Source organism: Erythrolamprus reginae, chromosome 10, assembly GCF_031021105.1.
Source record: "Erythrolamprus reginae isolate rEryReg1 chromosome 10, rEryReg1.hap1, whole genome shotgun sequence".
Lineage (NCBI taxonomy): Eukaryota > Metazoa > Chordata > Lepidosauria > Squamata > Dipsadidae > Erythrolamprus > Erythrolamprus reginae.
In genome coordinates this window covers 24,422,242-24,448,542 of record NC_091959.1, presented here as the reverse complement: position 1 = coordinate 24,448,542, position 26,301 = coordinate 24,422,242, and the positions used below count along the sequence as shown (strand labels likewise).

Sequence of the window (26,301 nt, the reverse complement as noted above, 5' to 3'; positions counted from 1 at the left end):
TTGATCTTTACTTTGGTTTTGCTCCTCTTCTTGAAGCAAAAGTTATTATTTTCCACACTTTAATATTTGGGAGTGTTCATTCTGCATATATATAACAATCTCACACAAAAAAAGTGAATTTTGCTGAGGATCAATAAACAGGATAAACAGATTTATTGGACTTATAGTCCCTCTCCGTGGACTCAGGGCGGCTCAGAACATTTCAATAAAAATATAATATATAAGATACTTCTAAATCCAATTAACAGAAATAATATATTTAAAATATTTTTTTAAAGCTAAACATTTAAAAGTCAAACATTCAAAAACGTACTACAACATCCTACACATTCACTGTATTTTCATACGAAAATGCACCCCACAGTCCTAGCACTTGGGAAGTGTTTGACTTGTGATATTGTAATACGTAACCCAGCATATCAATCTTGTTAGGTGTGTATTACTATTTTTTGTGAATAAAATAATAATAACAACAACAACAACAACAATAACAACAACATCAAATAAACCAACTGTTTTCAGTGTTGTGTGAATCTAGCTGCTTCGTTCACCCCATGAATCACTATATTGTCTGAATTCGGAACATAGGTCCACCTCGGATGATGCTTTGAATGTCTCCATTTTGTTTTCTCATTGACGAAGAGGGAAGAAATGTGTTTTATAATCCCAGCCCACAGCTAGAGAACTCCGTTGATTTAAGACAGATTTGCACTCCCATCATGTAAGGATTGACTCTCGGTGCCACTGAAAGCCTGGGAGAGGGGAGGTTGCAGCTTTGTTGACCTTCGCCTGGCTTCTCTGAAGAATGTTGCCAGGGGCCAACTGAAGGGTAGGTAGATGGGTGTCAAAAGGGCAATGGCTATGGTCAAGGCCAGGCTGGAGGCCAAGCAGAGGGGATCAGAACACCAGACACCAACAGAAGCATGAATTCCAGAGCGGCAAAAAAAGAGGAGTCATTTACGAGCAGAGGTGGAAATTCTGGGAGTTTCTGCCACATTTGATCAATTGGGTTGACTGCAAGAACTTAAGGAGAAAACTCTGGAGTGAGAAGAATTAACTGGTGTGACTTGCCTTCAGAAACTGTAGGTGCTCCATCACTGGAGGTTTTTAAGAAGAGATTGGGCATCCATTTGTCCAAAACAGTATAGACCAGTGGTGGTGAACCTATGGCACACGTGACCCATTGCCCTAACTCAGCTCCAACATGCATGTGAGTGCCGGCCAGCTGATTTTTGGCTCTCACAGGGGCACTGGGAAAGCGTTTTTGGCTTCCAGAGAGCCTCCAGAGGGATGGGGGAGGGCGTCTTTACCCTCCTGCAGCTCTAAAGAAGCCTTTGGAGCCTGGGGAGGGTGAAACAGGAGCCTACTGGGCCCACCGGAAGTTGGGAAACAGGCTATCTCCAGCCTCCAGAGGGCCTCCGGGGGGGGTGGGAAAGCTGTTTTCACCCTCCCCAGGCATTGAATTATGGGTGTGGGCACTCACACATACACCATAGTGCACACGTACGTTCTTTCAACACCCAAGGAAAAAAGGTTCGCCATCACTGGTATAGACTCTCCTGCTTAAACAGGGGGTTAATAATAATAATAACATCAGAGTTGGAAGGGACCTTGGAGGTCTTCTAGTCCAACCCCCTCTTTAGGCAAGAAGCCCTACCCTACTTCAGACAAATAGTTATCCAACGTTTTCTTAAAAACTTCCGGTGTTGGGGCATTCACAACTCCTAGAGGCAAGCTGTTCCAGTGATTAATTGTTCTTACTGTCAGGAAATTTCTCCTTAGTTCTAAGTTGCTTCTCTCCTTGTTTAGTTTCTACCCATTGCTTCTTGTTCTACCCTCAGGTGCTTTGCAGAATAGGTTGACTCTTTCTTCTTTGTGGCAACCCCTGAGATATTGGAACACTGCTATTATGTCCCCACCGGCCCTTCTTTTCATAAGAAGACATCCAAGGTCCCCTCCAACTGTGTTATTCTGTTATTCTTTTCACTTGAATGGTGGCCTGTCACCTTAGAACAGTGTTTTTCAACCAGTGTGCCGTGGCACACTAGTGTGCCGCGAGATATGGTCAGGTGTGCCGCGAAGAAGGAAGCTCAGGTTCCAGTCTCGCAACTTTTTGCTGAGAGAGAAAGAGAGAGTGAGAGAGAGAAAGAAAGCAAGAGAGAGAGAAAGAAAGAGAGAGAGAAAGCAAGAGAGAGAAAGAAAAGAGAAAGAGAAAGCAAGAGTGAGAGAGAAAGAAAGCAAGAAAGAGAGAGAAAGAAAGCAAGAGAGAGAGAGAAAAGGAGAGGAAGGGAGAGAGAGAAATGAGCAAAAAGGGGAGGAAAAAAGAGAAATGAGAAAATGATTGAGGCAGAGAATGAGAGGAAAGAGAGAGAAACAAAAGAGAGAGAGAGAAGTGACTCTTGATTTAAAGCATATGATAAAAAGCACCCAAAGAATAAGAGAGAGAAAACCCCCAGCCCTCACCTGTTTTTGGAAATGGTTCAAGAGTGTGTATATACATACATACACACACACACACACACACACACACACACACACACACAAGTGGGGGAGGAGGCAGGGATGGAAAAAGAGAGGAGAGTGTCTTAGAGTGTCATTTTGTGTCATTTTAGTTGGTGGTGTGCCCCAGGATTTTGTAAATGTAAAAAATGTGCCGCGGCTCAAAAAAGGTTGAAAATCACTGCCTTAGAACATCAACTGTAAGAGGAAAGGTCACCAGCCTGCAACTCTGTTGGCCAAGGATGGTTATCTGGCTATGCCAACATTTGCAGACGATAATATTTGTCAGTTGGTATGTATGTTTAAAGGGACTCAGTGGTGGCTCAGTGGTGAAAACGCTGAGCTTGTCGATCGGAAGGTTGGCAGTTCAGCGGTTCAAATCCCTAGTGCTGCCTAATGGAGTGAGCTCCCATTACTTGCCCCAGCTTCTGCCAACCTAGCAGTTCGAATGTCAGTAAAAAATGCAAGTAGAAAAATTAGGGACCACCTTTAGTGGGAAGGTAACAATGCTCCGTGCGCCTTCGGAGGTTAGCCATGCCGGCCACATGACCATGGAGAACGTCTTCGGACAACGCTTGCTCTTTGGCTTAGAAACGGAGATGAGCACCGCCCCCTAGAGTCAGGAAGGACTAGCACAGATATGCGAGGGGAATCTTTACCTTTTTATGTATATAGTGGAACCTCTACTTAAGAACTTAATTCGTTCCATGACCAGGTTCTTAAGTAGAAAAATTGTAAGAGGAAGGAATTTTTCCCAATAATGGGGAAACCACAGGGAGGGTGAGGGCCCTGTTTACTCCCAGGAGATTTCTAGAGAGGCCCCATGGAGGCTACTCCCCACCTTTTCTGGTCCTGTTTCCTCCCAAAAGATTCTTAGAGAGGCCCCACGGAGGCTTCTCCCCACTTTTTCCAGCCCTGTAGCCCTGTTTCCTCCCAGGAGATTCCTAGAGAGGCCCCACGGAGGCTTCTCCTGCCTTTTCCAGCTCTGTTTCCTCCCAGGAGATTCCTAGAGAGGCCTCAGTTACAGGTTCGGAGGCTCGGGTTTGTAAGTTGAATATGGTTCTTGAGAAGATGCAAAAATATCTTGAACACCCGGTTCTTATCTTGAAACGTTCGTAAGTAGAGGCGTTCTTAGGTAGAGGTACCACTGTATATTTAATTTTTCTCCATGTATGTTTTTTTCATTCATTTTATGATTAAACCCCCAGCTGCCCGCCCTCCGCCCCCAGTTATCAGCCAGTTCAGAAAGGAACACAAGCCCATCAATAATGAAAATGGATTCTCCCCGGCAGGGATTGGCTTTTTTATCCGAAGCTACTTCACCATGCTAGGATTAGGCTAAGCCTCAATATTGCCCAGAGCTTAGGTTATAGCTGGATTTGATTTCTCCTGTGGCATTGTGGTGCTGCAGGTGACTACAGGTAGTTCTTGACTTACAACTAGAGATGGGAAGGCCTGGGGAAAAAAGGTAAAATTGAATTTTTTTAAAAAATCACCAAAATCACCAAAATTTCACTCGAATGTGTGTCCTCATGCAAGATTTCACTTGCTGCGCATGCACAGAAGCCAAATTTTACGCCGACAGTCACGCGCCTGCCCACCAGACACGTGCATGCTCACAGCGGGCTCAGCACCGGTAGAGCCGAAGACAGCAGCCCTTCGCTGGTGTGGACACGAACTCGCACTATCGAGCATGTGAAACCTTTTGGCAGCCGAGCAAAAAAAGGTTCCCCATCCCTGCGTTGATGTTTAGCTTTCACCAAAGAGCTTTGCCGCCCTGGCTGAAGACCAGCCGGGGCTGAGTTCAAACGGCGGATTTTACAGGAGCCAGGAGAGTAGCAGAAACCTCCAAAGTGGAGGCTGAAACAGCCCAGCATGACTGAGCGATGAATTCCCGCGTCTTGGCGGCCCTGGGCTTGGCCTGCTGCCAACAGAAGCATAAGGCGGCGGGGAAGCTATTTTCAGTCAACAGGGCTTTCCCAGCACATAAATAGAATGGAGGGGGGGTGAGAGAGACCCCCCACGTGCGCAGTCATGTGACACCTTGCCATATATTCCGAGAGGGAGCTGACTCAACATGCTTTCCCCTCACTTCGCTCTGAAGCTTTGCCAGGAAATTGTAGAAACCGTTGTAGGTGCCGTAGGGGCAACTGAACGGTTAGGAAGCGTTTGGTGTACAAGGCAGCCCTTATTGAGCCCAAAACGATAAGTGTGAATGATTGGTTTTAAGAAATTGGGGGTTTAGAATGTATTTTAGACTTCTTACATGTTTTTCTATTTATTCTTGTTGTGAATCCTAAATCTAAGGAGAAGGGCAGCATAGGAATCTAATAAATAAAAGAAATAAAATTTCTTTTTTTGCTAAGCGAAATGATCCCCGAAATTGACACTTCCCCTAACTACTGTTCAATGTATGGTTTGATTGGGTTGTGTGATTATTTTATTAATAAGAGTTTTTAAATTGTGTTTTTAGATATTGGATTTGTACATTGTTTTATTGTTGTGAGCCGCCCCGAATTCTCGGAGACAGGCGGCATATAAATCTTATCTATCTATCTATCTTATCTATCTATCTATCTATCTATCTATCTATCTATCTATCTATCTATCTATCTATCTATTTATTTTGTCCAATACACAATGAGGGTTTTAGTGGGTATATATATATGTATACACATAGTAAAATACATGATGAAGGTTATAGAGGAGATACCCATAGTAAAATATATCTATGAAAGAATAGAAAAGAAGATATAATAATAGAACATATCAATGAAAGAATAGAAGAAGAGATATAGGAATAGAAGAAAGGTATAGGAGATATAGGAGAGCAATAGGACAGGGGACGGAAGGCACTCTAGTGCACTTGTACTCACCCCTTACTGACCTCTTAGGAATCTGGATAGGTCAACTGTGGATAATCTAAGGGTAAAGTGTTGGGGGTTTGGGGATGACTCTACGGAGTCCGGTAATGAGTTCCATGCTTCGACAACTCGGTTACTGAAGTCATATTTTTTACAATCAAGTTTGGAGCGGTTAATATTAAGTTTAAATCTGTTGTGAGCTCTTGTGTTGTTGTGGTTGAAGCTGAAGTAGTCGCCGACAGGCAGGACATTGCAGCATATGATCTTGTGGGCAATGCTTAGATCTTGTTTAAGGCGTCTTAGTTCTAGGCTTTCTAGGCCCAGGATTGAAAGTCTAGTCTCGTAGGGTATTCTATTTCAAGTGGAGGAGTGAAGGGCTCTTCTGGTGAAGTATCTTTGGACATTTTCAAGGGTGTTGATGTCTGAGATGCGATATGGGTTCCAAACGGATGAGCTTTATTCGAGGATTGGTCTGGCAAACATTTTGTAAGCTCTGGTAAGTAGTGTGAGATTGCCAGAGCAGAAGCTACGTAGGATTAGGTTTACAACTCTTGAAGCCTTCTTGGCTATGTTGTTGCAGTGGGCTTTGGCACTTAAATCTTTTGTTGTTAGTATACCGAGGTCTTTAACTGAGTGGGGATTATCTGTGATAATTGGATTATTCAGTTTGTATTATTATTATTATTATTATTATTGTTGTTGTTGTTGTTGTTGTGGTTGTTATTGTTATTGTTACTGTTATTGTTATGTCAATATAACACAGCAAATGAGATCACTATGCTGGATTTCGTATTTCATCACCAGTCGGACGCTTCCCAAGCACCTAGGACTCCGCGATGTAGCAGTGAATTATGTTTGCCGATCCCAGTAAAGCGGCCTTTTGCAATTGACAGATGGAGATTTAGTCAATTCCGATGGTTTTCAAATGTCGGCTGAGATCCTTTAGCACTGCGCCCAGCGTGCCAAGTGCCACTGGGACCACTTTCACTGGCTTATGCCAGAGTCGTTGCAGCTCGATTTTTAGATCTTCGTATTTCACTAATTTCTTTAGCTGCTTCTCCTCAATTCTGCTGTTTCCTGGGATTGCAATGTCGATGATCCATACTTTCTTTTTCTCCACAATCACAATGTCTGGTGTGTTATGCTTCAGAATTCGGTCAGTCTGAAGTCGAAACCCATACTTCATTGGGTTCCCCCAACACTAGTCACCACCTCTAATATAAACATAAACATGACAAGAAAAACAAATAAAAATTTTGCACATACCCACAAGATGTTTGCTTGTCAGAAGCCATAAAATGTGATCATAGGACATCAGGACACTGCCAAATATGAGTCAGTTGCAAAGCTTTGGGATGTAAATCACATAACCATGGGAATGCTACACTGGTCGTAAGTGTAAACAATGGTCAGAAATTGCTTTTTCAGTGCTGTTGCAAAGTTTGAAGGGTCACTATATAAAATGTTGTAAATCAGGGACCAAAGGGCCTGGATCATCCCTTAAGTTGCAGCACAGAATATTTATTGAAACCTACACACAAGAATCTAGTCACCTAAAGCTCAACGCTAAATCGGGGCCAGTTAAGAATTAGCACAAATCAGGAGGAGTCAAATTTGAACTTGCATTATTTGGGGAATTGACTTAATTGTGATAGGGTACAAATAAAAAATTAGGAAACAATCAATATTAATATGAATCATAAGACTACAAGCAACAAGTTACCGTCATAACTGGGAGGTGATGAGTGATAGGAACAATCACTCTCTTTCTTTCTTTCTTTCTTTCTTTCTTTCTTTCTTTCTTTCTTTCTTCCCTTCCCTTTCCTTCCCTCCCTCCCTCCCTCCCCCCCTTCTCTCTCTGAGCATCTGACCCTGGAGAGGGGTCGGTCATGTGGCCCATCCCATAATTGAGAGCATGCATCTCTTGGGATAGATAGCCAAACTAAGGCTTGGCCTTACCGGAGGCTGAACGGTCCAAAGATGGCATTTTTTGATTGTCAGGAAAGAAGGAGGTAATTATCTCTAGCAGAGCCGTTGGCTGCTCCTTTAATGAAAATGACACCTTGGCCGGGCATTCTATAAATCACAGCTTTCTCCTGGAAAGAGGCTTTCTGCAGTAATTAATGAAGCACTATAAAGACATTAAAAGCAGAGTGTGCATTGATAGACTGCCCTGCCATTCATCTACTGTGTCATCTTCGTCTTAGGTGGATACCTGCCCCAACAAAGGGGGAATTTCTTGTAGCTCAGAGCTGGCTATTCTCTCTTGAGAATGGTGTGCAGAGGTGGGCTGCTAAGGTGGAACGGTGATGTGTGCTCACCCCCGTGGCTCTGAGTGCTATCGGAGTCCAGCGTAATTCTGCTACCGGATCTGGGCAGGTAGTGAAATCGCACGCAGACACACAGGGGCGCCCATGGCCCAGTGCAGCAGTATTATTGCGCTGGACTCCACTAGCACTCAGAGCCACAGGGGTGAGGACACGTCACCATTCCACCTTAGCAGCACACCTCTGATGGTGTGTGTTTCTGGGTGTGAAGCAACACCAGAAAAATAACTGACAAGACATTCGACCATTTTAGTTGAGAGTATGCCGGCCAACCTACATTCCAAAGTTTTGGTTGCATCTATTGCATCCACACTATAAAAAAAGATGTTGAGACTCTAGAGCAGTGTTTCCCAACCTTGGCAACTTGAAGTTATTTGGACTTCAACTCCCAGAAGTCCACAGGCTGGGGAATTTTGGGAGTTGAAGTCCAAATATCTTCAAGTTGCCAAGGTTGGGAAACACTGCTCTAGAAAGAGTGCAGAGAAGAGCAAGCAGGATGGTTAAGAGGCTAAAACAGTGATGGCAAACCTTTTTTTCTTTTGGTGCCGAAAACGCTTGCACATTATTACCCTCTGAAGGCCTGAAACGGCCCTTTTCACAACTTCTGGTGAGTCAAGTAGACCTGGTTTTAAACCTCCATAGGCTTCCATGGAGCTCGGGGAGACAAAAACGCCCTCCCATGTCCTCCCAGAAGCCAAAAACGCCCTGCCAGAGCCTCCGTGTGAGCCGAAAATCAACTGGCTGGCATGCACATGCATGCTGGAGCTGAGCTAGGGCTCCGGGTGCCACCTATGGCATGCGTGCCATAGGTTCACCATCACTGTGCTAAAACATACGATGAACGGCTGCAGGAACTGGGCCTGGCTAGTCTAGTGAAGCAACCAATTAGGTCCCACAGAGTTGGCCTTCTCCGGGTCCCGTCGACTAAACCAGCGTTTCCCAACCAGTGTGCCGCGGCACACTAGTGTGCCGCGAGACATGGCCAGGTGTGCCGCCAAGCTCCAGCTGGGCGGGGCGCTCCCGCTCGTAGCTGTCCCCCGGCTCCTGCTCGATGCCGCGGTTTTCGGCTCTCTCCTGCTGGGCCCCAAAGAAGGAAGGCCTTCCTTCTTTGGGGCCCAGCAGGAGAGCGCCGAAAACCACGGCATCGAGCAGGAGCCGTTTGACAGCTGCGAGCGGGAGCCCCAGGACGGAAGTACCGGCAGCGCCCCGCCCAGCTGGAGCTTCTCTGGCGTCGACGGCAAGTGTCCTTTGTGGCCCGGCGGGAGGGCACTGGCGATGGGAGTGGGGGGGGCCGCAGCGGCCGCAGGCAGTCACGGGGAGATGGCGGCGGCGAGAGGGAGCGCTCTCTCTCTCTCTCTCTCTCTCAGCTGACTGCAAGCGGGAGCCCTGACGGTGGCGGTTGGACGTGCTGCTGGACGTCGTACATGCTGGCGCTGCGGGCCTGACATATATGGTGTCCAGCAGCACGTCCAGCTGCCGCCATCAGGGCTCCCGCTTGCAGTCAGCTGAGAGAGAGAGAGAAAGAAAGAGAGACATATAAGAGAGGCAGAGAGAGAGAGAAAGAGAGACATAGCAAGAGAGGCAGAGAAAGAGAGACAGAGCAAGAAAGAGAGGCAGAGAAAGAGAGAGAGAGAAAGAGAGAGAGAAAGAGAGACATAGCAAGAGAGGCAGAGAGAGAGAAAAAGAAAGAGAGACATAGCAAGAGAAAAAGAGAGACTTAGCAAGAGAGGCACAGAGAGAGAGAGAAAGAGAAAGAGAAAGAAAGAGAGACATAGCAAGAGAGACAGAGAGAGAGAAAGAGAGAGAAAGAAAGAGAGATAGCAAGAGAGGCAAAGAGAAAGAAAGAGACATATAGCAAGACAGTGAAAGAGAGAGAGAGAGCAAGAGAGAGAGAAAAAAGCAAGAAAGAGATAGCAAGAGAGACAGAGAGAGAGAGAGAGCAAGGGAGAGAGAAAGACATAGAGGAAGGGAAGGAGGGAGAGAGAAAGAGAGCAAAAAAGAGAGATAGAAAGAAAGAGGGATGGAGAGAGAGAAAGAAGGGAAGGAAGGAAAAGAGAGAAAGAGGGAGAAATAGAGCGAAAGGGAGGAAGAGAGAGGGGTTTTTTGTCCAAACTTTTCTTTAGCCCCCCCCCCGCCCCCCCCGCCCCCCCCCCTTTCAGTGTTCCCCAGGATTTTGAAAATATGAATAATGTGCCGCGGCTCAAAAAAGGTTGGGAAACACTGGACTAAACAATGCCATCTGGCAGGACCCAGGGGAAGAGCCTTCTCTGTGGCAGCCCTGGCCCTCTGGAATCAACTCCCCCTGGTGATTAGGGCTGCCCCCACCCTCCTTGCCTTTCAAAAGCTCCTGAAAGCCCACCTATGTCACCAGGCATGGGGAAACCGATATACCCTCTAGCTACTATGGCTTTTTATGTATGGTCTTTTAGGTTATGTGATTGTTTTTTTATAATAAGGGTTTTAAATTATTTTTTTAACATTAGATTTGTACATTGCGTATTGTTGTGAGCCACTCTGAGTCCTCGGAGAGGGGTGGAATACAAATCTAATAAATTATTATTATTATTATTATTATTATTAATTATTATTATTAAGAGAAGGATCAGGGGAGACATGATAACAGTCTTCCAATATTTGAAGGGCTGCCATGGGGGGGGGGGGTCAAGCTATTTTCCAAGGCCAGACAAGGAATGATGGATGGAAACTGATCAAGAGAGATTCAATCTAGGAATAAGAAGAATTTTTCTGGCAGTCAGAGCAATTAACCCATGGGACAGATGTTGCCTTCAGAGGCAGAGGTGGGCTGCCCACTTACCTCGCTACCTGGGCAGTCGTCAGTGGCCGGAGTGGGTGCATGTGCTAACAACACGTGCGCGCACACGCACCATGTGAGATTTCATCGATTTTTGGTGGTATTTTTGCTTCTGTCCAAGCAAAGAAGCAAAAAATGGCAAAAATTGATGAAATCTTGCAAGCACAAGTGAGATTTCAGCTATTTTGTTTCAGTGCATGCGCAGAAGCAAAAAAAAACCTGCGATTTTTGCTGGAAATCTGCCAGTTATGCCTGCGACCAACCAACGGTAGCCGGAACTGCACCCCCAGGTCCATTTCCACTATGCGGATGGTGTCGCCCCTCGTGGGGGGAGCTGCCCGTGACTGTTCAGAGGTTGTGGGAGATTCATCACTGGAGGCTTTCAAGAAGAGAGACTGGACCGCCCTCTGTCAGAAGTGGGGTAATTGTCTCGTGCTTGGGCAGGGTGGTTGGACTAGATGACCTGCAAGGTCCCTTCCAACTCCACTAATCTAATCTATTGGAAAATAAAGATTTAATTATTTATTTATTAGATTTGTATGCCGCCCCTCTCCGAAGACTCGGAGCAGCTCACAACTGGAATACAAAATGCAAATCCAATGATTAAAAAAGCAAAACAGTTAAAAACCCTTGATTAAAACATTCAACAAACCATACATAAAACAGAGCGGCCAAGGAGAATCAATTTCCCCATGCCTGGCGACAAAAGTGGGGTTTTAGAAGCTTTCAAAAGGCAAGGAGGGTGGGGGCAGTCCTAATCTCTGAGGGGAGTTGATTCCAGAGGGCCGGGGCCACCACAGAGAAGGCTCTTCCCCTGGGTCCTGCCAGACAGCATCGTTTAGTCAACAGGATCCGGAGAAGGCCAACTCCGTGGGACTTTATCGGCCACTGGGATTCGTGTGGCAGAAGGCGGTCCCGAAGGTATTCTCGTCCAATGCCATGTAGGGCTTTATAGGTCATAACCAACACTTTGAATTGTGACCGGAAGCTAATCGGCAACCAATGCAGACTGCGGATTGTTGGTGTGACATGGGCATATCTGGGGAAGCCCATGATTGCTCTCGCAGCTGCATTCTACACGATAGATTTATGAGATGGATAGATGCCTGTGAGATGTATAGATGCCATTTATGAGATGGATAGATGCCTGTGAATAGATCTTTTTTTAAAAAAAAAAATTAAATTAATTTTTAGTTTCAATACAAAACAAAGACACAAACAAAATTAAAATAGGAGCCAAAGCTGCTCTATTCTTCTCAAAAGTCTCAAAAAAGAAAGAAAAAGATAGTCTTACAGATCATGTTAAGAAAAAGAGAGAAAGGTTTAAAAAGAAAAAATATAAGCTGTATCTATAACTGCTCTTTACAAAATATTTACAATAATTTTATACCATCTGATATAGAATATACTGTTACATAATTATTCTTTTGTTCAGCCAATCATAGAACTTATACCAAGTTTTATAATATTCCAATTCTTCTTGTCCCTTTAACCGCCTTGTCAGCATATCCATTTCAGCGCAATCAGTAATCTTGTTAATTGTTTCTTCTTTTGGGGGGATTTTGGCATCCTGCCATCTTTGTGCGTAGGCTACCCTGGTTGCCATTAAGATATGTATTAATAAGTTTTGAATTTCTTTTTTATATTTTTGAGAAGGTATACCTAGTACGAAGAGTTCTGGAGTCTTTCCTACTTCCTCTTGTATTATTTCTTTTAGCTATTTCTCGATTAGGTTCCAATAATATTTAGCTTTGGGGCAGGTCCACCACTGATGATAATAAGTGCCTATCTCTTTTTTGCATTTCCAACAATTTGATTGAGAATTCCGATACATTTTAGAGAGTCTGTTAGGTCTATTAGACCTGTCTGAATAGATCTTTTTTAAAAACAGTTTTTATTTTAAAACAGTTTTTATTTTAAATGGATTTGAGAATCAAGGATGGGCTGATGGGGGTCATAATAAGACACCACTGGTGAAATCTTGCACTGCTTCTGAGGGTTTAAATTTTTTTACCATCTGTCTCATGTTTAAATCTTTGAAACCGAAGTCTGCCCAGGGGGACACGGTGGGCAGATTATCTTTCTATCCCCCATGTATATATAGTGAGGTTAAATGATTGCTGTCTTTTGTTAGGTAATTTTACATTTCATTTTTTTTTGTTGTTTCAATTTTCGACAATGTTCAAGGGCTGCAATACACAGTTTTCGTGCTGTGCGTTTGAGTGGATGGTAGCCCTTCCTGGGATCGTACACTCTGATTTTGTGGTTCTCTTTCATTAGTTGTGGTTTGTTACGTTGTAAATCTGAGTTATGCAAGGGCAATTGTAACCTAATCACAGTTGGTTGAAATTGGAGCAATCCTGTAAGGCTTACGAATATGCAAATCAATAAAGGATGCTAGATATATACCAGATTTTTTAGAGCATAAGACACACTTTAGTTTTTGGGGAGGAAAACAAGGGGGTGAAATCTGCCTACAGGGTTAGCGTCCTTAGTCTAGTCAGCTCCAGCACATTGTTTTATCTCCTTGTTTATGTTCTGCCGGTGTGTTTCAACTGCCCGTAATTACAGGGTAATTAGTCCAGGAAGACACACACCACACAATAAAAGGAAAACTCAAAAGTTTTTATAAACAGAAAAACAGAAACAGCTCCCTTTTTAAATGTCAAAGGGATTTTCTGGTACACACAAGGCACAGGTTAAATGCAATCCAATTGCTCACCCAATAACTGGGAAATTGAGTCCAATTATAAAGTCCAGAGAGTCCACACACAATCTTGAACAGCACAAAAACCACCATCTTGACGAAACAATGAATCAGATAAACTGCCATGAGGCTAAAACACCAAGCTGCACTTTTATCTGTAGCACTAATTACAGCAGCCCCACCCAACCACAGGTGGCCTCATTTTCTCTTGTAATAATCCTTCAGTTGTTGTCTCCTATGCATCACTCTACGCATGCGTGGATGTGTCATTAATTCTTGTTCAGAATCCAAGGATGATACAGATGATTGATCTCCTCCTGGGCTGTCTGCCAAATTCCCCTCTTCCTCGTCACTCACGCTTCCTTGGTCAGAGGAGGCTTCATCAGCAGATTCCATCGGGAGCAAAACAGGCCTGCGGCATGTGGATGTTTCCCCCACATCCACCTACACATTCCTTGGGGCAGGAGCTGGGCCAGAGCTAACCACAACAGTTTAGGGCTGGAAATTTTTTTTCTTCAGATGGAGTAGCAATAAAAATAAGCCTGCAAGCTGGGAAGATCCTTAGCACCTTGTTAGGGCTGGGAAAAAAATATTTCAAAAAAGCTACATTCAGATTATAAGACTGTCAAGGATTAGTTCAATCCTAGGTGATATTCCATTATGTTACCATATATGGCTCACTGCTCCTGAGATACCGGGTTGTGAGTCTCTGTGAAGCTGGACCTAGGAGTTCAGGTGAGCTTGTTGCTGATGTACCTGCCTCCCAGCTGCGTGTCAACAGCCCTGCCCGTGCTGCTCGAGGAGGTAGCCGGGCTGGCGGTGGAGTTCCCAAGATTCATTGTACTTGGGGACTTTCACACACCGCCGCTCGGTGGATCCTCTGAACTGGCACGGGAGTTCATGGCTTCCATGGCAACCATGGACCTGACTCAAGTAATTCAGGGTCCGACTCACAAAGGGAGGCACAAACCCGATATGGTATTCCTCTCGGAGCAGTTGAGCAATAACCTGAAATTAAGGGGGTTAGACATTTTATCCTTGTCATGGTCAGGCCATTTTCTGCTACAGCTTGAGTTCCAGGCTGCAATCCTTCCCTGCAGGGGGGGCAGGACAGATTAGGTGGTTCCGACCCAGACGTCTGATGGACCTGGAGGGCTTTCAGAGGGCGCTTGGGGGTTTACCAGATTCGTTTCTGCACAGTCCTTGGTATTGGCCTGAAATACGGCCGCAAAGGGGGCTCTAGACCAAATTGCACCTTTGTGACCTCTCTATGGCAGTAGACCTTGGAGAGCTGCTTGGTTTACCGAGGAACTTCAAGGGTTGAAACGCCAGAAGAGACGTCTAGAGATGCATTGGAGGAAAAGTAAATCTGAATCTGACTTAAAAATAGTATGAAACAATCTAAAGAGGGGCGGCATACAAATCTAAATAATAAATAAATAAAAATAAATAAAACCAAAATAAATAAAACCAACAATCAAGCAATTAAAAGAGATAAGAAAAGCCATGCATACCTCAGGCCTGCTGGAAAAGCCAAGTCTTTACGAGTTTTTGGAAGGCCAGGAGAGAGAGAGAGAGATAGAGAGAGAGAGAGAGAGAGAGAGGCCTTTTAGTCTCTCTCACATTTTCCTACACTTCTATTATTTTTGCTCTGTTATCTCCTCCTCCTACTGGGAAGATTCACGGGGCCCTGTGCCTTCTCTCCCTCCCCCCATCCTATTCCTGATGCTCCTGGAGAATCACAGGGAGAATCAGAGGGCCGGGCTGTGGTTCACACTCGGCTACTCACAAAGAAGCCTCCATTCAAAGCGAGGCCTGTCAGTGGCATCTTTGGACAATAGCAACATTAGACACAGAGGCCGAAGCTCCAGTTTATGGTGAGGTGGCCTGAATAGCCAGTGGCCGTCTTCTTCTGAGTGGTCTTGGCAGGGGGAGGGGAGAAAGGCCTTGTTCAAAGGAAGCCACAGTGTCTTTTTTCCTGAAAGCCTTATAAAACCTGTACAAGTAAAGGTTCCCCTTGCACATATGTGCTAGTCGTTCCCAACTCTAGGGGGCAGTGCTCATCTCCGCTTCTAAGCTAAAGAGCTAGCATTGTCCGAAGATGTCTCTGGGATCATGTGCATGGGATGACTAAAAGCTGAAGGTGTACGGAGCGCTGTTAGTTTCCCACCAAAGTAGTCCCTATTTTTCTACTTGCATTTTTTACGTGATTTCCTACTGCTACGCTGGCAGAAGTTGGGACAAGTAATGGGAGCTTAATCCGTTACGCAGCGGTAGGTATTCGAACCGCCGAACTGCCGACTGTTTGATCGACAAGCTCAGCGTCTTAGCCACTGTGTCACCCCCGTCCCATAAAACTCTTAGGATATTTAAAAGCCCCTTTCTGCCCTTTTCATTTAACCTCCTTTCGTACCCTCTGGCCCTGACTGAAAAAACCTTTTTTGGAGGGAGTAGCAATGAAAACAAGCCTGCAAAGACTTAGGGCTGGAAAAAAACTTCAGAGTAGCAATGCAAAAATCCTGCAAACCAGGAAGATTGTTAACACCTCATTAGGGTTGGGAAAAAAAGATATTTTTTTAAAAAAGGCTACATTCGGAGTATAAGACACACCCAAGTTTTCAGACACTTTTAGGGGATAAAAATGTGTGTCTTGTACTCCGAAAGATACGGTAGGTAGGTAGGTAGATAGGTAGGTAAATAAGATCATAAATTGGTAGAAAATGGATGAGTAGGTAGGTCGGTAGAATAGATAGACAGACAGACAGATACATTGGTACCTCTCCTTAAGAACTTTTCTAGATAAGAACCGGGTGTTCAAGATTTTTTTGCCTCTTCTTAAGATCCATTTTCCACTTAAGAACCTGAGCCCAGAAAAAATTCCCAGGGAATTTGAAAGCAGCACGAGGGCCCAGCCAGTTTCCTGCCATTCCCCCTTTAATCCCGGCCATCTCGGGCTTTTCTGGGCTACCAGAGGAGCCTTTCGGTGGCGCTTAAGGAGGCTTTGGCAGTCCAGAGCGAATAAAGCATTTTTGTTTCTCTGCACGCTTGGACAAGGAATAAACCACTGCCAGTGCCTAGATAAAAGAAACACTCCCTTTGCTCTGGGCAGCACTGGCTATAAAGCGAGCGAGCGGGCGGGAGGAGAGGGGAGCTGAGAAGGAAGAGGCAGCAGGTAGCAGCAGCAGCAGCCAGTGTATGGGAGGCAGTGTATTGGAGGCAGCCTCGCGCCAGGTGTATGGGAGGCGAATGCTCCTCCTCGCCACCTCAGAGTCTCTCTCTCTTTTTTTAAAGCCTTAAAGTTTTTGGATTTTTTTTTCTCCTCACCTCACCTTCTTCCTTCGGCAGCAACTGTCCTCCTCCTCCTCTTCTTCCTCCTCCTCCTCCCACCCAAATTCCGAGCTTTTCTTTCTTTCCTAATGGGTTTGCATGCATTATTTGCCTTTATATTGATTCCTATGGGAAAAATTGCTTCTACTTAAGAACGTTTCTACTTAAGAACCTGGTCACGGAACGAATTATGTTCTTAAGTAGAGGTACCACTGTATTCTGATACTCTAACATTCTAACCAAATTTTGATGGTGTGACTGTGGGAAAGATGAAACTGGTTGTAAGTCATTCTCTTTTCAGCAGTGTTGTGATTTGGTCACTAAACTGATGGTATGAAGTCAAGGACTATTTACATGAATCAAGCTGATTTCTTTCATTTTCCAGTTGACATTTGGCCCTGCAAATTCATCGCCTTGTTGTGCGGTTGCAGTTGTCAAACCACTGGATGACTTTTGCAGGCTCTTCCCCCCCAGATAAACATTTACAGCTGGACCACAGGGCTTGTTTGCACCCAAATCACTTGGAACTGCTGGCACTGCAACAGTAAATAAAATATATGTCTTTTTTTTCTTTTTTTAAAATATTGCAGTATTTTATAATGCAAGACATGAATGTTTAATGCAAGCTGCTTTGCCAATGGTGGTGTTTTTTCCCAGGCGCTGTTCATGAAAGACGCATCGGAAGGGTGCAGAGAGGCATATTTAACATCCTCGTCGCTGAATTATTTATGCTCTGCCTTGTTTTATTCATGATCAATATTAATACCGGTGTCTTTTAAGAGGTGTGAGTCTTGCAAGCGTTTTTACCTGGGAGAATGAGAATATTGAAATGAAGCGACGGGCACCTTGTGTTGTTTGTAACTCGGGGTGTTGCCGATCTTGGTCAAATAAAAGCTCCACTCCAGGAGTTCTCGGGAAACAGAGTGATATCCTCTCCACAATCTTTTTCTAGCAAACTTGCTAGGATCTGGCAGATTTAGGACAATTTACGAAGGCTTTTATTGGTTAGCTTCCTGTTCAGTGAATTCAGAAGCTTGCAAAAATAGCATCTGTTGGCAGTGGTCCTCAACCAACTCTGGTAATGATAGATTCTGAAGAGGATGAGCCAGGCCCATCTTGGTACACTCGGTATAGCTCATCCTCTTGGTACATCAGTGGTGTTGCCAGCTGATGCAGAGAATGAGGGCGAAATAGACATGGATGAACCTGAAAGACCACCAGAGGTGGAAGATATGCCAATAGGGTCTGACTTAGAGGAGGGGGAAGAAGAAGAACATGAGACTTCGTTAGATGTCCACTTTAGAAGACTAAGAAAAAGACAAGAATACTTGTATGGGAAAAGGAAGTAGTCTGTAGTTTGTTAACTCTAGGGAAATGTTGACCACTCCCCATAGGAGTGGCTGATGGGAAATTCGGGATGGAGTTTCAATGTTTTGCAATGGAGTAAGTTGATTTTGAGGTTTCAGCCAGGCTACACTAGCCAACTGTTATTTCCCTGCTAAAATCCTTGGAGTAGAATTGCCCTGTCTGCAGAGATGCTGGAAAGCTGTAACTGTAAGTCAGTGAAACAGGAGACTCCTTATCTCATAAAGGAATTGGCAAATAGCTTTGATCTTCAGAAGCAGCCTAGATGCTGGACTGGTATCTTTTAACTCCTTTCACTGAGAAGCTGCCAAGATGAACTCGCATGCATGAATTTGGCTTGTATAAATGATGCTTTCTATATAAAAAGATTGATTTGCAACATCAGCGCATGGACTCCTCCTTTGTTTTCAACCTGCGTAGGTCAGGATAGAACAGCATCCGGGAGTTTGAGAGCACTTTCATTCTCAACCAGCATTGTAAACTTCAGCTAAACTGAATCTAAAATTGCTGGATCTAGTGTGGGTCATTCATCAGGACCAGAGGTTTAGGAAGAAGAGGAGGACAATCACTTCCCAGAGCGAAAGGAGCATTTCTTTTCTCTGGGCACTGGCAGAGGTTTATTCCCTGTCCAAATGCCCAGAGAAAGGAAAATGCTTTGTTCACTCTGGACTGCCAAAGCCTCCTTAAGTGCCACTGAAAGGCTCCTCTGGCAGCCCAGAAAAGCCCGAGATGGCCGGGATTAAAGGGGGAATGGCAGAAAATTGGCCGGGCCTTCGTGCCGCTTCCAAATTTCCTGGGAAATTTTCCGGGCTCAGGTTCTTATGTAGAAAATGGTTCTTAAGAAGAGACAAAAAAATCTTGAACATCCAGTTCTTATCTAGAAAAGTTCTTAAGTAGAGGTGTTCTTAGGCTGCTCCGAGTCTCCGGAGAGGGGTAGCATACAAATTTAATAAATAATAAATAATAAATAATGATAATTAAGTAGAGGTACCATTGTGTTTTGGATGTTCAGTAATAGTGAATAGATAATAGAACTGTATCTCTTTGAGGCAGAGGAGAGGCCAGGCAACCTAACCCTAACCCAAACCCTTGATGTGAAGGACGTCAAGTTGGCCACCTTTAAACCAGTCACATGACCTTTAAGCCACCCCCTGGTCACATGACCATTTAGCCACTCTTACCTGGTCACATGGCCAGCAAGCCACACCCCACCCCAAATAAGCCATGCCCACAGTGTGGTAGTAAAAATTTTTGCAGCCCTTCACTACGCTAACAGTTACAGTCAGCAATCCTTAAAAATTTTAGCATGTCGATGTTGAACCGCACAAGAGCAGAGCAAGAGATACCCCGTGAGAATAATTGTATTGTGTTTCCACCTCTGTTGGGTTGATGCTCGGAGCTCTTTTCTTAACGCAATAAAATGCCATTAGTGTTGAAGGAGGCTTCTCTTAATTGAATAAACAGTTCCAAAATTGCATTAAAACCGGGTTTGGGTTCGGTTTCCCTTCGGGATGCGAAGGAGGCGAGAAAAGAGCTCAGGCCGAATCAGCATGCAAGAAGGGCTCCTCCTGAAAACGCACCGCTCTGACACTCGTGGTTTGCGGGGTGGGGGGCCGGCAGCCCATGTTTAATGTATGAACCTGACACGAGAAGCCTCCCATCTGTTGGAGCCCAATGGGACTCTGAAGACGAGTGATGAATCTTGTCTGACATCTTGGCCCTCTCCCTTTCAAGAGGGAGGCACTAGTGTTCGCTTTGATGTACGTTGTTGTGGGAGGTGGGAGGGAGAGATGGAAGCGCCCATGTGCATGCGTGTTAATGCTGCTGCCTGAAGGCATCTTGCAGGGGACAACGGGGAGGCTAAAGCAAGACGTCCTTTTGGGGGGGGGCAGCCAGCCGGCAGCCAGGAGTAAGGGTTGCTCCTCACCCCCCCCCCCCGCCCCCCATGGTTGGGTTGAAACTTGGGGAAGAGTTGGATGAGAAGAAGCCCTGCTCCCTTAAGTTTGCAAAGGAATTTAGAGGTGACCTTGAGAAAGGTGTGAAAAGGGGAAGGGGGGAAGGAGGAAAAGGAAGGAAGCAAAGGAAGGAGGGAGGGAGGTTTAGAAGACAAGAGCAAGAGAGAGGGAAGGAGAAAAGGAAAGTAGGGAAAAGATTTGGAAGGGGACAGGAAGGAAGGAATGAAGTATAGAAGGGAAGAGCAAGCAAGGGAAGGAAGGAAAGAGGTGTAGAAAGGAAGAGCAAGAGAGAGGAAGGAAGGAAGTGTAGAAGGGAAGAGCAAGAAAGAGGGAAGAAGAAAAGGAAATAAGGGAAAAGGTGTGGAAGGGGACAGGAAGAAAGGATGTATAGAAGAGAAGAGCAAGCAAGGGAAGGAAGGAAAGAGGTGTAGAAGGGAAGAGCAAGAGAGAGGAAGGAAGGAAGGAAGGAAGGAAGGAAGGAAGGAAGGAAGGAAGGAGCTGTTAAGAGAGGACTTGGGCAAGAGATTCCATAGCCCTAGATTAATGTCAACCTTTTGAGGTAAGTTCCATCAAGGAACAGAAAGGACACAACTCCCATAAATGTTCCTTATTGTCATAAGTAGAATAACAGAATCTTGATAGCTTCCCAGGTTCCTCTCTGATCTATTACATCATAAACATAATCTCTCCTCTCCCCTCTCACTTCTCAGCCCAGTCTCATGGAAGTAAAAATATATAGCTGGTTTTAAAAATGTATTCTAATTTTTCTATGCTTTTTATGCCTTTAATTCCAGCATCCTATAAGTATTTTCTCCCAAGAAAACAGTCATCTGTTTCACTGCTTCCTAAGACAAGCAGAGTTCGTTTATTGATTATTTATATATTTATACAATTAATGCAGCTGTCCACATGCAATACATGACTTGTCTTTGGGACACTAATGATGAACCAAAGCAATGGTTCCGCCATATCAGGTGATCCCTTTTCAAACAGATCCTTAATTCCAAACAGGTTGAGACTCTAGAAAGAGTGCAGAGAAGAGCAACAAAAATGATTAGGGGACTGAAGGCTAAAACAGATGAAGAACGTTTGCAGGAACTGGGAATGTCTAGTTTAATGAAAGGAAGGACTAGGGGAGACATGATAGCAGTCTTCCAGTATCTCAGGAGTTGAATGGGTGGAAACTAAAAGGTGAGAAGCAACTTAGAAACATAGAAGGTTGACGGCAGAAAAACACCTCATGGTCCATCTAGTCTGCCCTTGTACTATTTCCTGTATTTTATCTTAAGATGGATATATGTTTATCCCAGGCATGTTTAAATTCAGTTACTGTGGATTTACCAACCACGTCTGCTGGAAGTTTGTTCCAAGCATCTACTCCTATTTCAGTAAAATAATATTTTCTCACGTTGCTTCTGATCTTTCCCCAACTAACCTCAGATTGTGCCCCCTTGCTCTTGTGTCCACTTTCCTATTAAAAACACTTCCCTCCTGAACCTTATGTAACCCTTTAACCTATTTAAATGTTTCGATCCTGTCCCCGCTTTCCCTTCTGTCCTCCAGACCAGTGTTTCCCAACCTTGGCAACTGGAAGAGATCTGGACTTCAACTCCCAGAATTCCCCAGCCAGTGAATGCTGGCTTGGAAATTCTGGGAGTTGAAGTCCAAATATCTTCCAGTTGCCAAGGTTGGGAAACACTGCTCCAGACGATACAGATTGAGTTCATGAAGTCTTTCCTGATACGTTTTATGCTTAAGACCTTCCACCATTTTTGTAGCCCGTCTTTGGACCCGTTCAATTTTATCAATATCTTTTTGTAAGTGAGGTCTCCAGAACTGAACACAGTATTCCAAATGGGGCGCTCTATACAGCGGGATCACAATCTCCCTCTACTAAGGAGAAATTTCCTGACAGTTAGAACAACTAATCTGTGGAACAGCTTGCCTCCAGGAGTTGTGAATGCTCCAACACTGGAATTTTTTAAGATATTGGATAAACATTTGTCTAAAGTGGTATAGGATTTCCTGCGTAAACAGGATGTTGGACTAGAAGACCTCCAAGGTCCCTTCCTACTCTGTTGTTGTTGTTATCTAGAGAAGCGGTGGGTTCTTTATTGGGAAGGGGGGGAATACAGAGATTTGGAAGGATGAAAAATGATTGATGTTTAATGTATTCTTAATATATTCAATCTAATAAAGATCATAATCAACTGGATGTTGACTGCTATGGTTGAGGTCTTGTTGAAGGTTCTAAGAAGACCTCCAAGGTCCCTTCCAACTCTTGTTATTCTATTCTGACATGACTTGTGTCTCTTCTCTTTTAGCCATGTCTGACTTCCATGTACACCCTGAGAGTGCAGTGGTGGAAGAAGGAGGCGTTGCCCGCTTTCAGTGCCAGATCCATGGCTTGCCAGAGCCCATGATCATGTGGCAGAAGAATCGTCTCCCCATCAACACAGATAATGACAGGTAACTATGCCCGAATAACCAAAACGAGGTAGGGAGAGTAAGGTATGTTTCCTTCTCAGAAATCTGCTGAGTGAGGTTTGTACGGTGGACGAAATGCCTGCCAATGATTTTATCTCTTAAAATCTCAAAATGTCACCCTGGCATCAGAGAGGGGGGATGACAGCAAGTTGTCCAAGTGATCTGTGTTTGTCAGAGGTGGGCTGCTAAGGTGGAACATTGACGTGTGCTCGCCCCCATGGATCTGAGTGCTAGCGGAGTCCCAACGCAATAACAACAACAACAAAATAATAACAATAACAATAATAATAATATTTATTAGATTTGTATGCCACCCCTCTCCGAGGAATTATGCCACTGCACCTGGGCAGGTAGCGAAATTGCACACGGACACGCAGGTGCTAGCAGAGTCCAGCGCAATTATGCTACTGCACCTGGGCAGGAAGCAAAATCATGCGCGGACATGCAAGGGCATCTGTGTCTCTGAATGCTGGCGGAATCCAGCGTAATTTTGCCACTGCACCTGGGCAGGTAGAGAAATTGTGCATAGACACGCAGGGGTACCTGTGCTGCAGTGGCATAATTGGCTGGACTCCGCTAGCACTCACAGCCACGGGGGCAAGCACTCATCAACATTCCACCTTAGCAGCCCACCTCTTTGCAGGAAGAGAAAGAGCAGGAAGGATGTTGGCTACCAGTAGTTGCTTGCTACCAGTAATGGGAGAGGACAGTGCATTGGTAACGAATGGTGTGCTGCATGCGCAGCTTCGGTCCTCTTATCTGCCTTTACCTAATTGCCGTAGTTCCAAGCCTTTATCCAAAATAAGTATGTTTTCTGAATCCCTCAGGTATACACTGCTTCCCAAGGGGGTTTTGCAAATTACCGGACTCCGAGCTGAAGACGCTGGGATCTTCCACTGTGTCGCCAGCAACATTGCTCATGTGAAATTTAGCAGAGGCGCCAGGCTCACTGTATCAGGTGGGTTGGAGAGGGAGGGGTGGGATTGGGGGAGGGGGGGTAAGGATTAAAGGTAATCCTCAGATTATGACCAAAATTGAGCCCCACATTTCTGTTGCTAAGCGAGACATTGTTTTGAGGGAGCTTTGCCCCATTTTCATTACCTGCCCAGGTGCAGTGGCATCATTATGCTGGACTCCACTAGCACTTGCTACCTTTCTAAGTGAATTACTGCAGTTGTTAAGTGAATCTGGTCCCCCATCGGCTTTCCTTGTCAGAAAGTCTCAAAAGCAGATCACATGACCCTGGGACACTGTAACCCAATGGTTCTCAACCTGGGCGTCAGGAGCCCTTTGGGGGTGGAACGACCGTTTCACAGGGGTCACCTAAGACCACGGGAAAAGACAAATTTTCCATGGTGTTAGGAACGAAAGCTTCTATTCTGACGCCTTGGAATCTATTTTTACAATCCGACCAATCAGGTGTTTACAGTGGGGGTGTCACTCTGACCTTCCTGCCAATCAGCTTAAAGTTCTGTTGGGAGAATTGGCGCTAGACTTATGGTTGCGGGTCACCACAACAGGAGGAACTGTATTAAGGGGTCGTGGCATTAGAAAGCTTGAGTACCACTGCTGTAACTGTTAAGAGTCAGTTGCCAAGCACCTCAATTTTGATCATGGGGATGCTAGAAGGGTTGTAAGTGTGAAAAATGGTCATAAGTCCCCCTTTTTTGGTGCTGTTGTAATTTTGAATGGTTATTCATTGCAACATTGAACTGTTACTAAACGGACTGTTATAAGTCAAGGATTATCACTAAGGTGTTTCAGCTGTCTAGTGCTACTGTTTTGCTTTGGTGTCTGCTTAGCATTAATTTCTGAACCGCCCATCCCCCTCCAAGAGGGAACTTTGGTTGATGTACAATAAAGCATCAAAATAAAAAAGCAATATACAAAATTTTAGAATTACATTTTTTAAAAAAATATAAAAAATGTTTAAGGAGAATAATTAAATCCTGTTTTTTTAAAAAAAAAAACAGTTGATAAAGGTGAAAGGAGAGCTCTCCTCGCACCAACTAGCCCCTTTTGGGGTCTCTAGGCTGTTGTGGTTGGCTCTGGCCCAGCTCCTGCCCCAAGGAATGTGGAGGTGGATGCAGGGGAAACATCAACATGTCATAGGCCTGTTTTGTTGCCAACAGAGTCAGGTAGTGCAGTTTCCTTGGACGAAGAAGAAGGTGGGGGTGATTTGGAAGAGGGGGGCTTGGCACACAGCCCAGGAAGCCAATCTCCATTATCTTTAGTCGATTCGGATGAGGAAGTGTTAGACCCACGCAGGCGCAGAATTATGCATAGAAGAGACCAATTGAGGAAATATTACAGGAGATAAGAGAGGCCACCTATGTTTGGGTGGGGCTCCAGTAATTAGAGCTGCTGATATAAATAGCAGCGTGCTGGTTTGGGCGTTGTGGAAGATTATCTGATTGTTGTTTCTTCAGGACCATGCCTTGCTGTTTCCAGACTTTGTTTGTTGATTTTTCACGACTTTGAAATTAAAGCAGAGCAAACTGTGGGGGTCTCACTTCGTGGAAGAAGGGGGGCTGTGATGTTCCTTCACAGCTGCTAGCTAAGTACTTAAGGACTGATTAAGGGGATTGTACAGCCTACAAGGTTGTTTTGGGACGAGTGCTCTTTGCAATACAAAAAGGGTGCTTTGTTTCTTTTGAATTTTGTGACAAAGAACTTTGTTTTTGAATTTTCAAGTGTGTGTCTGTGTCTGAAATTTTTACCCTTGAATTTTCGGGAGACTCATACCATAGAGCCCGGCAGAACACAGGCAAGGCTAGAAAACCATACGAAACCCTTGTTTTGGAATGACAGTTGATAGTTGTTGATTGGTGTCATCATTTAGGATGACAACAACTATCATTGAGGACCTGTATACTGCACAAGTCAAAAAGAGGACTGTGAAAATATTTACTGACCCCTTCCATACTGGACATAAATTGTTTCCACTCCTACCCTCAAAATGACACTATAGAGCACTGCACACCAAGACAATTAGACACAAGAACAGTTTTTTTCCCAAACACCATCACTCTGCTAAACAAATAATTACTATTAGCTACATTAGTATTACTATTACAATTATTTTTTCTCACTGTTCCTATCATCACCCATTTCCTCCCACTTATGACTGTATGACTATACATTTTTTGGTTGTATCCTTACGGTTTATATTAATGTTGATTGTTTCCTGATTGCTTATTTATACCATATGACAATTGTTAAATATTGTACCTTATGATTCTTCACAAACGTATCTTTTTGTTTATGTATGCTGAGAACTTATGCAGCAAAGACAAATTCCTTGTGTGTCCAATCACACTTGATAAATAAAAAATTCTATTCTATTCTATTCTGTTTCACGCTCAAAGTGGCCAAGGTCGGAGACCCCTGTTCTAGTGAGGTCAGAAATGCTCATAAATATTCTGCTTTAAGATAGTTAGAGAAAAAACATGCTGAAAGTATAGAAATATGTAACAGTGTTGTCTTAGGATGTCTTATTCTTTTGTTTGAGGACTGTTAGAAAGAGCCCCTTGCTAAGGGGACATTCCTTAATGCCAAGGAGATAGAGATAAGAAAAAGCCTGCTGGCAAAATATTTTATGGGTAGTTATGGGGAGGTGTTGATGAACATGTAATTAAAGAAAGAGATGGTGTTGTCTCTGAAGGCGCCGTGGATTAGCTGTACAGGTAGTCCCTGACTTACGACGGTGATCCGTTCCCACGGCCCGTCGTAAGCCGAATTTGGTGTAAGTTGGAATATTCCGATTTACATGAATATTCCAACTTACATGGTGGTGGTGGCGGCAGCTTCTTCAAGGAACCAACAGCCGGTCTTTCTTGGCACTGCGTTGCTGCAGCCTCTGAGGCTGCCGCCGCCGCCGCCACCTCCATTCGGGCGAGTGAATCTCTGTGGTGGGCAGCCTCGGAGGCTACAGCAATGCAGCACCGAGAAGGACTGT

The 26,301-nt window shown here is 44.6% G+C and overlaps 1 protein-coding gene across 1 annotated transcript in view; it reads left to right on the top strand.

The window, feature by feature from the left end:
• IGDCC3 (immunoglobulin superfamily DCC subclass member 3) overlaps positions 1 to 26,301 on the top strand; it is a 169,915-nt gene that overhangs the window by 60,969 nt on the left and 82,645 nt on the right. The window contains 2 exon segments of the mRNA XM_070762042.1: positions 22,181 to 22,325; positions 23,171 to 23,301. Of these exon segments, the coding sequence (XP_070618143.1) occupies positions 22,181 to 22,325; positions 23,171 to 23,301 (276 nt within the window).